Here is a 16,303-nt window from a genome sequence, read left to right as displayed (position 1 = left end):
AGAAGGTTAAGGCTCAGGGGATACAAGGAGAAGTGGCTAGATGGGTGGAGAACTGGCTTGGCCAAAGGAGACAGAGGGTAGTGGTGGAAGGGTCTTTTTCCGGCTGGAGGTCTGTGACCAGTGGTGTTCCGCAGGGCTCTGTACTGGGGCCTCTGCTATTTGTGATATATATAAATGATTTGGAAGAAGGTGTAACTGGTGTAATCAGCAAGTTTGCGGATGACACGAAGATGGCTGGACTTGCGGATAGCGAAGAGCATTGTCGGGCAATACAGCAGGATATAGATAGGCTGGAAAATTGGGCGGAGAGGTGGCAGATGGAGTTTAATCCGGATAAATGCGAAGTGATGCATTTTGGAAGAAATAATGTAGGGAGGAGTTATACAATAAATGGCAGAGTCATCAGGAGTATAGAAACACAGAGGGACCTAGGTGTGCAAGTCCACAAATCCTTGAAGGTGGCAACACAGGTGGAGAAGGTGGTGAAGAAGGCATATGGTATGCTTGCCTTTATAGGACGGGGTATAGAGTATAAAAGCTGGAGTCTGATGATGCAGCTGTATAGAACGCTGGTTAGGCCACATTTGGAGTACTGCGTCCAGTTCTGGTCGCCGCACTACCAGAAGGACGTGGAGGCGTTAGAGAGAGTGCAGAGAAGGTTTACCAGGATGTTGCCTGGTATGGAGGGTCTTAGCTATGAGGAGAGATTGGGTAGACTGGGGTTGTTCTCCTTGGAAAGACGGAGAATGAGGGGAGATCTAATAGAGGTGTACAAGATTATGAAGGGTATAGATAGGGTGAACAGTGGGAAGCTTTTTCCCAGGTCGGAGGTGACGATCACGAGGGGTCACGGGCTCAAGCTGAGAGGGGCGAAGTATAACTCAGATATCAGAGGGACGTTTTTTACACAGAGGGTGGTGGGGGCCTGGAATGCGCTGCCAAGTAGGGTGGTGGAGGCAGGCACGCTGACATCGTTTAAGACTTACCTGGATAGTCACATGAGCAGTCTGGGAATGGAGGGATACAAACGATTGGTCTAGTTGGACCAAGGAGCGGCACAGGCTTGGAGGGCCGAAGGGCCTGTTTCCTGTGCTGTACTGTTCTTTGTTCTTTCTTTGTTCTTTCTTTGTAAGGGGCAGTTTTCGAGGGGATGTGAGAAAACCCTTTTTCTCCCAGAGGATGGTGGGACTCTGGAGCTATCTGCCTGAAAGGGTGGTGGGAGCAAAGACCCTCATAACATTTAAGAAGTATTTAGATGTGCACTTGCGATGCCAAGGCATACAAAGCTATGGGCCAATTACTGGAAAATGGGATTAGAATAGTAAGGTGGTTTGTCTTTGACTGGCGCAGACACGATGGGCTGAAGGGCTGTAGACCTCTTGATTCTATGACCATGAGTTCGATACACCCTCATTATTGCACTGGGAATGTCAACCTAGAATAGGACCTCAACCCTGAGTAAATACTGGTCTTTGCCCACTTAGCTTTGCTATGAAGTGCATGTGTTTATTAACATGAGAGACAGTGGGATCTAGTTTGGATGGAATGTGCCCACAGTCTAAGTCTGCTAAACTGCCTCTCCAGGATGATAGAGTCTTGCTTCAGAGATCAAAGACAAGCTGAATTCTGAAACCACGTGTAACATCACAACTGTTGTGAACGGAATCAATTAATTTGTAATCTTGACTGTAGTTTCACATTGACACCATGAGAACGAGGAGCAGGAGTAGGCCATTCAGCCCCTCGAGCCTGCTCCGCCATTTAATACGATCATGGCTGATCTCATCTCAGCCTCAACTCCATTTTCCTGCCTGTTCACCATAACCCTTCAAATCCTTACTAATTAAATATCTGTCCACTTCTTCTTTAAATTTACTCAATCTTCTAGCATTCACTGCACCGTGGGGGAGTGAATTCCAAAGACTCACAACCCTTTGAAAGAAGGAATTTCTCATCGTCTGTTTTAAATCTGTCACCTTTATCCTAAAACTCTTGTTCTAGATTGCCTTACAAGAGGAAACATCCTCTCCACGTCAACTTTGTCAATCCTCTTATCATTTTGTACACCTCAATTAGATTTCCTCTAATTCTTCTAAACTTCAGGCATTATAGGCTCCTAAACTGCCCAATCTCTCTTTGATTTTGATATGATTTATTATTATCACACGTATTTGTATTGTTTCTTGCGCGCTATACAGACCAAGCATACCGTACATAGGGAAGGAAAGGAAAGAATGCAGAAAGGAGAGAGTGCAGAACTGTACACAACAAGAGCCAGTACCAGTATAACTGTACCCCAATCACTCTGATCATCAGTGCATTTATAACTGTACCCTGACATAGTGCCTGAATAACGACCCTAACGAGAGTCAGTGCTTATATAACTGTACTCCAACCAGAGTCAGTCCCTTTGTAACTGTACCTTGAGAGCCAGCACATGTACTGTATCCTGACAGTGAGTGCCTGTATAACGGACCCCAATGATTGTCCTACAAGAGGAAACATCCTCTCCACATTTACTTTGTCAATCCCCTGATCATCTTGTACACCTTAATTAGATCTCCTCTAATTCTTCTAAACTTCAGGCAGTATAGACCCTATCTCTCTTTGATTTTTGATTTGATTTATTATTGTCACATGTATTAGAGTACAGTGAAAAGTCATAGCTAGGGTGTAGAGAAAGATCAACTTAATGCAAGGTAGGTCCATTCAAAAGTCTGATGACAGCAAGTAAGCAGCTGTTTTTGAGTTGATTGGTACGTGGCCTCAGACTTTTGTATCTTTTTCCCGATGGAAGAAGGTGGAAGAGAGAATGTCTGGGGTGCATGGGGTCCTTGATTATGCTCTTCATAAGACAAACCCCTCATCTCTGGAATCAATCTAATGAACCTCCTCTGAACTGCCTCCAATGCAACTGCATCCTTCCTCAAGTAAGGGGACCAAGACTGTACACAATATTCTAAGTGCGCTCTCACTAATGCTTTGTACAGTTGCAGCACCACTTCCTGACTTTTATATTCTATTCCTTTAGCAATAAATTCCAAGATTCCTTTTGCCTTCCTTATTACCTGCTGGACCTGCGTATTATTCTATTCATGCACAAGGACACCCAGATCTCTCTGCACTGAAGCACTCTGAAGTTTCTCTCCATTTAGATAATAATTTACCGTTGTACTTTTCCCACCAAAATAGATAGCCTCATTCTTACCATGTTTCAACTCCATCTGCCAAATTTTGTCCCATTCACGTAACCAATCCATATCCATTTGTAAATTTCTTATTTCATTATCACAACTTACTATCCCACCTTAGTGTCATCTGCAAATTTAGCTTTGGTACCTAATAGCCCTGTATCCAAGTCATTAATATAGATTGTAAATAGCTGGGGCCTGAGGACTGAACCCTGTGGCACCCCAATAGTTACATCCTGCCAACCTGAAAAAGACCCATTTATCCCGACTCTCTACTTTCTGCTGACTGTCCATTTGTAAAATGATACAAAGTGCAGTATTAAGTTCTCTCACAAAGTGTCCAAGGAGATTAGCAGGACACAGCATTTCATCAATGGGGTTAGTGAGGTCAATGAATAGATTGGATTTGTAAACTCATCTCTTTCACTTCTCTATTCTGGAGTTTCACAGTGAGTTTCTCCTGTGTCCTTTCATTCACTGAACCGAGGCATATTACTCAATCTTTATCCTGCCTGCCTTGTACTTGGGGAGTGAACTAAAGCTGTAGAAACCCCTGGGACCTGAGTTCAGGGTGGTGATAGGAGGTAGGAGGTCTCTATCTGAGTTGGCAGTAGGTGGGCACACTCCACTTCAGCTTGGCTCCCTGAGATCTTTATGCAGGCTTCCCTAACTGGTGGCTGCCCAGTGAGATTTCCCTTGCAAAATGCATGGACAGGGCAAATGATTAGAATGGGAGGTCACACCCAGTGAACTAATTCAATGATGTCCATGTGTTTCAGCGAGGCACTGGCAGGAAACAAGTGCCTGGATAACTGTACCCCAATGAAAGCCATGGCCTATATAACTACCCCAGTGCTTGTTAAACTGTAACCTGAGAATCAGTGCCTGTAAACAAAAAAAGTGCCTGTGGTGGTTAGCACTGCTGCCTCACAGCATCAAGGGCCCAGGCTCAATTCCTACCTTGAGTGATTGTGTGGAATCATAGAGTTCCTACAGTGCAGAAGGAGGCCATTCGGCCCATTGAGTCTGCACCAACCACAATCCCACCCAGGCCTTATTCCCATTACCCCTCAGCTTTACCCTGCTAATCCCCTGACACTAAGGGGCAACTAAGGGGCGGCACGGTAGCACAGTGGTTAGTACTGCTGCTTCACAGCTCCAGGGACCTGTGTTCGATTCCCGGCTTGGGTCACTGTCTGTGTGGAGTTTGCACATTCTCCTCGTGTCTGCGTGTGTTTCCTCCGGGTGCTCCGGTTTCCTCCCACAGTTCAAAGATGTGCAGGTTAGGTTGATTGGCCATGATAAAATTGTCCTGGGATGCGTAGATTAGAGGGATTAGCGGGTAAAATATGTAGGGATGTGGGGGTAGGGCCTGGGTGGGACTGTGGTCGGTGCAGACTAGATGGGCCAAATGGCCTCTTTCTGTACTGTAAGGTTTCTATGATGATTCTATGATTTAGCATGGCCAATCAACCTAACCCGCATGTATTTGGACTGTGGGAGGAAACCGGGGCACCCAGAGGAAACCCACGCAGGCATGGAGAGAACATGCAAACTCCACACATGATGTGGAGTTGCCGGCGTTGGACTGGGGTAGGCACAGTAAGTAGTCTCACAATACCAGGTTAAAGTCCAACAGGTGTATTTGGTAGCATGAGTTTTCGGAGCGTTGCCCCTTCATCAGGTGATGAAGAGGCAATGCTCCGAAAGCTCGTACTACCAAATAAACCTGTTGGACTTTAACCTAGTGTTGTGAAACTCCACACAGACAGTGATCCGAGGCTGGAATTGAACCCTGGGAGGCATCAGTGCTAACCACTGAACCACTGCGCCGCCCCAAGTTTGCACATTCTTCCCGTGTCTGCGTGGGTTTCCTCCAGATGCTCCAGGGTTGCTCCCACACTCCAAAGATGTGCTGGTTAGGTGGATTGGTCATTCTAAATTGCCCCTTAGTGTCCCAAAATGTGTAGGTTGGGGGTATTAGCGGGGAAAATACAGGGGGTTACAAGGATAGGGCCTGGGTAAGGTGCTCTGTCAGAGCTTTGATGCAGATTTGATGGGCCGAATGGTCTCTTTCTGCACCGTAGGGATTCTATGATTCTAGAGCACGGAGTGGTTCAAAGATGTTCTTCCTTGTGAATGGTGACCCATTCGACTGAGGTCAAGTAATTGTGAACAGATCTCACACCAATGAGAGCCACTGCCTTTCTGACTGTACCTGACAGTCAGCGCCTGAATAACTGTACCCAACAAGAGCCAGTATCAGTATAACTGTACCCCAATCAGAGTCAGTGCATTTATAACTACTCTGGCAGACTGTGCCTGAATAACTGGACCCCAACAAGATTCATTGCCTATATAATTGTACTCTAACCAGAGTCAGTCCCTTTGTAACTGCACCTTGAGAGCCAGCACATGTATAACTGTACCTTGACTGCCAGAGCCTGAATAACTGTACCCAACAAGGGCCAGTACCAGTATAACTGTACCCCAATAAGAGTCAGTCCCTTTGTAATTGTACCTTGGGAGTCAGTGCCTGTATAACTGTATCCCAAGAGTCAGTGTCTGTATAACTGTACCCCGAGAGTAGTGACTGTATAACTGTACTCTGAGGGTCAGTGTCTATATAACTGTACCCAACAAGAGCCAGTGCCTCTGTATCCCAGCAAGTGTCAGTGCCTGAATAACTATAGTCCCGACAGGATCCCAAAGGGGCCAATGCCTGTATAACTGTTCCCCAATAGGAACCAGTACAACTGTATGACAAGAGTTCATGTCTATATAAATGTATCTAAACTGGAGCCACTGCCTGTATAACTGTACCACATCAAGAACCAGGCCCTGTAGGACTGTACTCTAACAGGACCCCGTGCCGTATAACTATAGTGCCAAAACTATATAGTGGGCTGGATTTTCTTTGATTAGTACAGATGCAGTGCAATTTCAAAATGGCATTCGCAGGAATTGCAGCCCCATTCCTGCATTCCTATTTTCACGGGCATTGTACTGAACCCACACCCTGCACTTCCCAGCTGATGGTATCCCTCCTCCCTCGTCTCGATATAGTTTGTGAAATTGCACCAGCTCCGACATCACCTGTAGTTCAAGGACCACCTCCCCCCATCCCCGCCCATACTTCTTCCATTCAATTCTTCAATTCATGGCTCCCATCCATCCCTATAGCACCTCATAGCCCCCATGTTTACCCCTTGCCCTTACACCTTGCCCTTACACCTTGCCCTTACACCTTGCCCTTCTACACTCATTTCCAGTATAAATTAGCTATAGAAGCAATGAGCTATGGTAAGAATGGCATGTGTGGAACTACTCAAAGAAAACTATTCACAAATCTTCATTTGAAAAATAATTACTTTTCCTACAACTCTATGAAAGTGTCAAACAGACCATAAAAGTATTAATGACGGAGGCGTCAAACACTTCCCATCTCTTCATTTTGTACAAATAAACTTACAGACATTGATCAAAGAAATCACATAAAGAACAACAAAGTTGTCAAAATAGAATCCTCTTATCCTGAGATAATCCTTTTCTGAGACTGGGCTCTCAGCTAAGCATGCATAATGAGAACAGGTTTAAGCAGAACTTCAATGGAACTCAATAGACTTATTATGCAAACTTGGATGCTTCCAGGATCACCCCAAACTCACCACCCCCTTCCCAGAATGAAGATCATGACATTTGGAGTCTTTCTGCCCAGGCGGGTCCAGCAAGTCAAGGACATTTCCTGATTCAGGCGTCTCACCTCAGTATAGAAAATCTGGGTCAGTTTCTCCAGGATCTGCAGACTGGCATTGACTCTCTGCAAAATATACTTGAATGATGCTGTTTGTCTCTCTTGATGGGTGTCCACGAGACTCAAGCTTCTGGCTCAGAATCATTTTGAGTTTTTGCTAAATTATCCTGAACTGGACCAAATTCAATTTTCACACCCACATCTGATGGGAGACTCTTATTGGCCTCTGCTACCTATCAGCCTCCTGTCAGCCTGTTATGTGGGTAAGAAGGCAGGAAGTGATATGGAGCTGCACTCTAGGTCTTCTAGAATAAAGGAAATTGAGAGGCCTAGCTTTTCTTTATTCATTCGTGGGACCTGGGCATTGCTGGCTGGTCAGCATTTATTGCCCATTCCTAGTTGCCCTTGAGAAGGAGTGATATGCTAGGCAATTTCAGATGGCTGTTGAGAGTCAACCACATTTCTGTGGCTGTGGAGTCACATGTAGGCCAGGACGGATAAGGACGGCAGATTTCCTTCCTGAAAGGACATTAGTGAACCAGTTGGGTTTTCCCAACAATCAACAATGGTTAATGGTCATCAGTAGGTTCTTAATTCCAGATAGTTTTCATTGAATTCAAACTTCACCATCTGCCCTGGTGGGATTCGAACCCGGACCCCCAGAACATTAGCTGAGTTTTTGGATTAATAGTCTAGTGATAATACCACTCCCAGGCATGCCTGAGGCCTCAGTATAGCAGGTACAGGGGTTGAAAAGAGTATGGGAGGAACGAGTTGAATCATAATGTATTGAATTGAGTTGATCTGGAGAAAGAAACCTAGAGGGTGAGGAGACATTGTCAGCGCCGAATATGAAAGCAAGTTAAGACGACCTGAGATTCGATTTCTGAGGAATCATGAACTGTTCTTTGCCCACATATACTCCTAAGTTTCGACTTGTAAGACACTTTGTTTACATGGGTTCAAGGATGTGGAACATATCCATGAGCACATTGTTGTGTAATTTCCTTTCTTTAGTGACCACTTCTGTTTTTTTCAGCAACCTTTGCTTTACATGTGAATGGGGCCAGATTGTGGGGAACAGCATTTAATTTTTGAAAATGACACGTTTGCTTTTCCTGTTTTCTTTTTCAGGTCGAACTGTCCAAAGATAACCTCAGCCAAGAGGTCTATTTGGAAGATATCTCTATCCCACCCCTCAGCCATGTGATCAGAGGACTGACACCGTACTCACATTATAAGATCCGGTTAGCCTGTAGCACTGGAATTGGCATTTCGCCATGGACCAGCTGGGTGACAGCACAAACATCTGAAGGAGGTGAGGGTGGAAACACTGTTAATTCTCCAGTACAACCTGGGGTAGAGGGGCTGTGCTTGGATTGGGGAGGGAGTGAGCTCAATGGACGTGCTTCACACATTCAACTTTGTCTCCTTAGGTAGCACTCATACCCCTTAAGTCTGAAGATCAAAGACTTCTAGGGCGGCACGATGGCACAGTGGTTACCACTGCTGCCTCACAGCGCAAAGGACCCGGGTTCGATTCCTGGCTTGGGTGACTGTGCGAAATCAGCATGTTCTCCCTGTGCCTGCGTGGGTTTTCTTCGAGTGCTCCGGTTTCCTCCCACAGTTCGAAAGACATGCTGGTATGGTGCATTGGCCATGCTAAATTCTCCCTCAGTGTACCTGAACAGGCGCCCGAGTGTGGTGACTAGGGGATTTTCACAGTAACTTCATTGCAGTGTTAATGTCAGCCTAATTGTGGCCCTAATAAATAAAATTTAAATATTTTAAACTTCTCAGTTGAGATTGATGCTTCCAGAGCATTACTCAGGCAATGCTATATTATCAGAGGTCATGTTTTTAAGGTGAAATGTTGAATTGAGGTTTCATTTCACAATATTAGTAGATTGACTATTTTTTATATAAATATGTATGATTCCTTGACCTAATACCTGAAAACAGATGACCTGGTCTGGAGTGTTAGTGTGAGAATTAACTGCTCCATTCCTGCGCTGTGCAGTGACTACTTGCTAAAACCAGTATGTTACTGGTAGTAAAGATCTTTGGGATATCCTTCGGTGCTATACCAATGCGAGTCTTTACATACTAACTCTCAAAGAACAAAGAAAATTACAGCACAGGAACAGGCCCTTCGGCCTTCCAAGTCTGCACCAACCATGCTGCCCGATTGAACTAAACCCCCTACCCTTCCGGGGGCCATATCCCACTATCCCCATCCTATTCATGTATTTGTCCAGACGCCCCTTAAAAGTCACTATCGTATCCGCTTCCACTACCTCCCCCAGCAGCGAGTTCCAGGCACCCACCACCCTCTGTGTAAAAAACTTGTCTTGTAATCTCCTTTAAACCTTGCCCCTCGCACCTTAAACTTATGCCCCCTAATAATTGACTCTTCCACCCTGGGAAAAAGCTTCTGACTATCCACTCTGTCCATGCCCCTCATAATCTTGTAGACTTCTATCAGGTCGCCCCTCAACCTCCGTCGTTCCAGTGAGAACAAACCAAGTTTCTCCAACCTCTCCTCACAGCTAATGCCCTCCATACCAGGTAACATCCTGGTAAATCTTTGAGCTTTGACAAAGAGTCATCTGGACTCGAAGTGTCAGCTCTTTTCTCTCCTTACAGATGCTGCCAGACCTGCTAAGATTTTCCAGCATTTTCTCTTTTGGATCCTGGTAAATCTTTTCTGTACCCTCTCCAAAGTCTCCACATCCTTCTGGTAGTGTGGCAATCAGAATTGAACACTATATTCCAAGTGCGGCCTAACTAAGGTTCTATAAAGCAGCAACATGACTTTCCAGTTTTTAAACTCAGTGCCCTGGCCAATGAAGGCAAGCATGCCGTATGCCTTCTTGACTACCTTCTCTACCAGTGTTGCCACTTTCAGTGACCTGTGTACCTGTACACCCAGATCCCTCTGCCTATTAATACTCTGAAGGGTTCTGCCATTTACTGTACATTTCCCATCTGTATTATACCTTCCAAAATGCATTACCCCACATTTGTCCGGATTGAACTCCATCTGCCATCTCTCCGCCCAAGTCTCCAACCGACCTATATCCTGCTATATCCTCTGACAGTCCTCATCACTATCCGCAAATCCACCAACCTTTGTGTCATCCGCAAACTTACTAATCAAACCAGTTACATTTCCTCCAAATCATTTAGAAATATATTACAAAAAGCAAAGGTCCCAGCACTGATCCCTGAGGAACGCTAGTAGTCACAGCCCTCCATTCAGAAACACACCCTTCCACAGCTATCCCCTGTCTTTTATGACTGAGCCAATTCTGTATCCATCTTGCCAGCTCACCTCTGATCTTGTGCGACTTCACCTTCTGCTCCAATCTGCCATGAGGGACCTTGTCAAAGGCCTTACTGAAGTCCATGTAGACAACATCCACTGCTCTACCCTCATCAATCATCTTCGTCACTTCCTCAAAAAACTTGACCAAGTTAGTGAGACACGACCTCCCCTTCACAAAACCATGTTGCCTCTTGCTAATTCTCCAGGGAAGGGTTTTGATTGGCTGGGTCTTGTCAACAGAAACTCAACAGGAACAATTCAAAATGGATATTTGTAGAAAAATGAAGCTGGAATCATCCCCCAACCTGATGCTGAGTGACCAGTAACTGGTTACCAAGTGACCAGTTACTGAATGACCAGCGACTCGGTGACTTGGTGACCAATGACTGAGTGACCAGTGACTTGGTGACCAGTGACCGAGTAGCACAGTGGAGGGCAGCACAGTGTCACAGTGGTCAGCACTGCTGCCTCAGCACCAGGCAGTTGGGTGACTGTCTGTATGGAGTTTGCACATTCTCCCCGTGTCGGCGTGGGTTTCCTCCGGGTGCTCCGGTTTCGTCCCACAGTCCGAAAGATGTGCTGGTTAGGCTGATTGGCCATGCTAAATTGCCCCTTAGTGTCGAGGGATTAGCAGAGCAAATATGTGGGGTTACGGGGATAGGGCCTGGGTAAGATGCTCTGTCGGTGATTTGATGCAGACTTGATGGGTTGAGTGGTCTCTTTCTGCACTGTAGAGATTCTATGATTCTAGAGCATGGAGTGGTTCAAAGATGTTCTTTATTGTGAATGGTGACCTATTCGACTGAGAGCTTCCTGGTCAGGGAAGTATGAACAGAGCTCACACCAATGAGAGCCACTGGCTTTATGACTTGTCAATGGCCTCATAATCCACTGTAGGGATAGTATGGTTCTATAGCTGTAGGGGCTCAAGGGGCTAAATAGACTTCTCCTGTTCCCATGTTCATTCTTGATTAACAATGGCAACACAGGGGCTGGATTTTTGTGATGCAGTTCAGGCCAAAATGGAGGAGCCAATGGGTGATGGTGTGGCTGGATTGTCCACCTGTTTCTAATGTCAGGAATACTTGTCAGATTATGGGATGGAAATGCCAGCCTCCAAACTCGCGCACGCTCTTTAACTGGCAAAATAATTGTGTTAGGAGGATGTTAAAAGCCCATCTTTACAATTATTTTCAATGTTCCGCAGGTAGCTGGTATTTAGGAGCTGCCAGTCTCACAACAACTCGAAACGACTAGGATAGGGAGATGTGGAGGTTTGAAAAGGAAAATGTAAACATTTACCCTGGGTGAAAGGGCATACCTCCTGAAAGTAAAAATTGCAGCAGCCCCTCAAGGCACAGGAGTCATAATTGAGAACTTTATCAGTTTGGGGGTGGGATCATCACCTTCTTGGCATCGCATGGGCATTGGAGCAGTGCATGAGGCTGCTTGGACTCCAACTGAACAGCAGGAAGTCTGCAGCTGGAAATGGGGGGCTGCTCCCTCTGAAACCGGGGCCAGTGGAGATGAGGAGCTCTAGCCGGCACAGGGAGGACAGAGCACCGGGCATCAGGAGACTGGGGGGAGCGGGTCGAGGTCCACAAAGGAGAAGGCACTGTCCTGAGCATAGGGTCTACAGGCAGACCTGAGAAAATCTAGATATGACTGAGAAGTAATGTCGAAGGAGACTGGGTGGAACTTTCCCGTCCCGCCCACCACGGGAATCGTAGCGAGTGGGGGCGGACCATGCAAAGGTCCATTGACCTTGGGTGGGATTTTCCGGTCTTGGGGTGGGATTTTCCGGTCTTGGAGCGAGCGCGGCCGGAAAATCCCACCATGTGAGTCCCTGGGCAAATGACATCTGTTCACCTGCGGACCTCAAACCACTGACTAACACGCACTACCAGTAACAGTCAAGGTAACTGTGGCCTTGAATTTCTTCCCCACTGGATCATTAAGGATTGCTTGGACCTCTATGGCATCTTCCAGGCAACTGCATCATTCAGGTAAAGATGCCCTCTTCACCAACGTTGGACAATGCATCAAACTCACAACTGATTGAGCATCGCAGGCTCAGAGGGCACAGGGCTGGTGCATGGATTAGTCAGGTGATTCCCTGGAGTTTCTCCTGCAAGTATCTTGTGGTGGCCTTCTGCACTCTCCATAGTTTGGCTCTCCAGAGAGCTGTAGACCTTGAGGAAGGTGAAGTCTTAGAAAGAGACAGCCCGGACATTCATTCGAGTAGTAGAACACTGGAGACCCAGAGAAAACATTCCTTGATTAACAGCTCTGGCTCCCTGATCTATGCTGTTAATTTTAGTGTTTATTTACAAAAGGTTACGAGGTTTCAAGTGCTTGCAGTTTCTCATATTGATACTTTAAAGTGCCTGGATGATTGACACTTTTATTGAGGCATAGTGAAAAGGATTATTTAGGAAAGTGGAAAATTGTCAATGAGTATTTAAAAAAATTTTTTAACTCTCTGTTTGTACTGTATATAGTGGATAAATGGACATGTAAGTATCATAGCTTGCAAGGGAGTCATGAAGAGGACCTAAGAACAAAGAACAGTACAGCACAGGAAACAGGCCCTTCGGCTCTCTAAGCCTGCGCCGCTTACCTTTCAAGATGCTCCCTCATGTGGTTTATAACGGCACGGTGGGGCCCCAGGGATTGGGGTTCAATTCCTGACATGGGTCACTGTCTGTGTGGAGTTTGCAAATTCTCCCCGTGTCTGCACGGGTTTTATCCAGGTGCTCTGATTTCCTCCCTGTTGTACCTGTTAATTCTCAGATACTTTCGACCAGTTTGCTTACTCTAAGGTTTTACCCCGGTGTCCTTATTTGCAAGTTGGACAAAGGACAAACACAAGTAAAGGTTCAACAAGTGTGTTAATAATAACACTATTAACCCTTAAATTACCCACATAAAACAAAAGGATACCCCAGATTCAAGTATACTACCCGCAAGATGGTTTGGTTGAACTGCAGGCACGATTCTGAGTCCCTCTGGTCTGTCGTCACGAAGGTGAATCTCGATGGCAGCTTCTTCCTTCCTTCCTTCTCTGGTCAGTCTTCCGGATGGTCAAGGTCGCCTCCTTCGTCGGGTCTTCGCTCCTGGTCTGTCTGAAAATGTGTCCCTTTATCCCCTTGCCTGCTTGCCTTTCCAGAAACTTTTCTGGCTTCTGGTCAATGAGGTCCCAGGAGGGGGTTCCAATACCCAGTGGGTTTCTTGATGTCTGCCTGACAGGACACCAGGGTCCGCCCCCAGGTGTCCATCTCTATGCTGTTGCTGACATGTAACCTGTTATCAGATAAGCCAACTGCAGGAACTCTCGGTGACAGAAAGTCTGGCCCGATCTGGGCTTCTAACAATAGGCCGATGCATTTCAATGGGGTGCAATGATCTCCTGCTCAGTCTCAGTAGAGTGCAACGACCTCTGATGGGTGATTGATGGGTCAGGCCCAGACATGTTTGTGTATTTGTACAATTGGCCTGCCCGAGGTTTGACTGTGTTTGATTTTAATATGCCCAATTCTTTAATTTAGGATATCCAATTTTATCAGCCTTAAAACTAGGCCCTGTTTATATTACCACATCCCACACTCCAAAAGACGTGCTGGTTAGGTGTGTTGGCTAAATTCTCCCTCAGTGTACCCGAACAGGCACTGGAGTGTGGCGACGAGGGGATTTTCACAATAACTTCATTGCAGTGTTAATGTAAGCCTACTTGTGACAATAAATAAATAAAAAAAATCTCCAAGATATTGACTCCATGAATATTGTGGAGGACCAGGACATGCCTAATCCCCCAATGGAGCTCGCCAGGTCAAGACTGAATGGTGAACTCGAACCATGGATGGCAGCTTCTGGTTATTCCATCCTCAGTTGCCCTGTCTAGTACAATGTCGAAACTAGCTCGGTGTCCTCAGTTCATTCCTCTGCTATCGTCCTTTGAAGAGAAATGAAAGAGTGACTTGCTCAGCCTGTCCCCCACTTTTTCATCCTCTACACTAGTGCCTCTTCTAGATCAGATGGTTGCATCCTGTGCTCTGAGTTAGCAGGTTGTAGATTCACATCCCTACTCCATAATCCATGTTTACTTTTCCAGTGTGCCACTGAGCGAGTGCTGCATTGTCAAATTTTTAAATGAGTGATTCCTCAGACCTGTCAGCTGGTCATAAATAACCCATGGTAGTATTTGTAGAGAAGCAGGGGTTTTTCACTCTGGTGTCCAAACCAATATTTATCCATCAAAACAACACTTAAAAACACAATACCTTGAAAGTTTATTTATTAGTCTCACAAGTAAGCTTACATTAACAATGTAATGAAGTTACTGTGAAAATCTCCAAGCAGCTACACTCAGGCAGCTGTTCGGGTACACTGAGCGAGAACTTAGCACGGCCAATGCATCTAACCAGCATGTCTTTCGGACTGTGGGAGGAAACCGGAGCATCTGGAAGAAACCCACGCAAACACGGGGAGAACTTGCAAACTCCACACAGACAGTGACCCGAGGCCGGAATTGAACCCGGGTCCCTGGTGCTGTGAGGCAGCAGTGAACCCGGGTCCCTGGTGCTGTGAGGCAGCAGTGTGCTAGCCACTCTGTCACCATGCTGCTGTCGTTGAGGAGTGGATGATGCTTTAGTTGGCACCAGTTTTTTTAATAGACCCAAGATTTCCAGTGAACCAGGCTTGTCTGGCACTAGTGAAACTTAATGGAAAAGCAAAAGACGTTTGCATCAGATTTCTCTCTGTGTTGCCAGCACTGGGAATGGACCATAACATTTCCAATGAAGAAGCAAAGTGTTAAACCTGCAGGAATTTAACATAAAGAGAGTAACAGGAAGTATTTCAGTTCAGCGGAATTCTGTGTCGCGGATTTGAATTATTGTTGGGTGAGAGCCCAGCTATTGGTGCCAGCGGTTAAAACTCCTGCACATTGTTGGGTTAAATCCCAATCTCGACATTCCTTCCAACCTGTCTTCTGACAGTTTGCCACTCACAATGCAGTATTCCCTTATAAGAAAGGAGGAGGAGGCTCAGTTTGTAGACACAGTTAGGATTTTGTTTCATTATTCGATTTCTTCCAATTTACATGCTACTTTGATAGGAGTTAATGTGATTGCCAAACATTAAAGGGATGAAGTATTTGACTTGGCAGCCTGCTGACTCTGAAGTGCCAATGTTCATTCAATCCCTGATAAGGCAATGTTTAATTCTGGCCAAATCAGGCTGAGATCCTCGAACCACTTCCTTATCGTCATTCCAGTCTGGGATCTTGATTCCGTCATAGCTCTGAGTCTGAGTGTGACATATTCACACAGTTCACTGATATGTCAGGAAGTAATCATGCACACACACAAACACTGAGTTTGTAGTAGAGTGTTTCTAACCCAGAATGCATTTATTCCAACTGTTTAAATCTATTCACCAAACCATAGCACTCCTACAGTGCATTGGGAGGCCATTCGGCCCATCGAGTCTGCACCGACTCTCCAACAGCACATCCCACTCAGGCCCTTTCCTGTAATCCACATATTTACCTCACTAATCCCCCGCACCTACACATCTTGGGACACTAAGAGGCAATTTAGCATGGCCAATCCCCTAACCTGTGCATCTTTGGACTGTGGGAGAAAACCGCAGCATCCAGAGGAAGACACGGGGAGAATGTGCAAACTCCACACAGACAGTCACCCAAGGCCAGAATCGAACCTAGGTCCTTGGCACTGTGAGACAACAGTGCGAATCACTGTGCCATCGTGCCGTCCCAGTCACCCAAGGTCGGATTTGGATCCAGGTCCCTGCCGCTAAACAGCATGATTTTGAAGAGTTGATAAGCAATGAAAGGTTCCTGTCCTTACGCCTAAAGTAACAGACAATTTAATAAGGTGATTAAAAAGGTAATAGTTTATAAATAGAGGAACAGGATATAGAAGCAGGGAGATTTTTCTGGAACTTTATGAGTCACTGGTTAGGCCTCAGCTGGAGAATTCTGTACAGTTCTGCACACCACACTTTAAG

The 16,303-nt window shown here is 45.9% G+C and overlaps 1 protein-coding gene across 1 annotated transcript in view; it reads left to right on the top strand.

The window, feature by feature from the left end:
• The window catches only part of axl (AXL receptor tyrosine kinase), a 326,648-nt gene that overhangs the window by 125,488 nt on the left and 184,857 nt on the right, over nt 1–16,303 (top strand). Inside the window, exon 7 of the mRNA XM_078241607.1 lies at nt 8,080–8,263. Within this exon, the coding sequence (XP_078097733.1) occupies nt 8,080–8,263 (184 nt within the window). The remainder of the gene's footprint in view (nt 1–8,079; nt 8,264–16,303) is intronic.

Source organism: Mustelus asterias, chromosome 24, assembly GCF_964213995.1.
Source record: "Mustelus asterias chromosome 24, sMusAst1.hap1.1, whole genome shotgun sequence".
Classification (NCBI taxonomy): domain Eukaryota; kingdom Metazoa; phylum Chordata; class Chondrichthyes; order Carcharhiniformes; family Triakidae; genus Mustelus; species Mustelus asterias.
The sequence above is the reverse complement of the archived record's forward strand: the minus strand, read 5'-3'. Positions and strand labels throughout refer to the sequence as shown.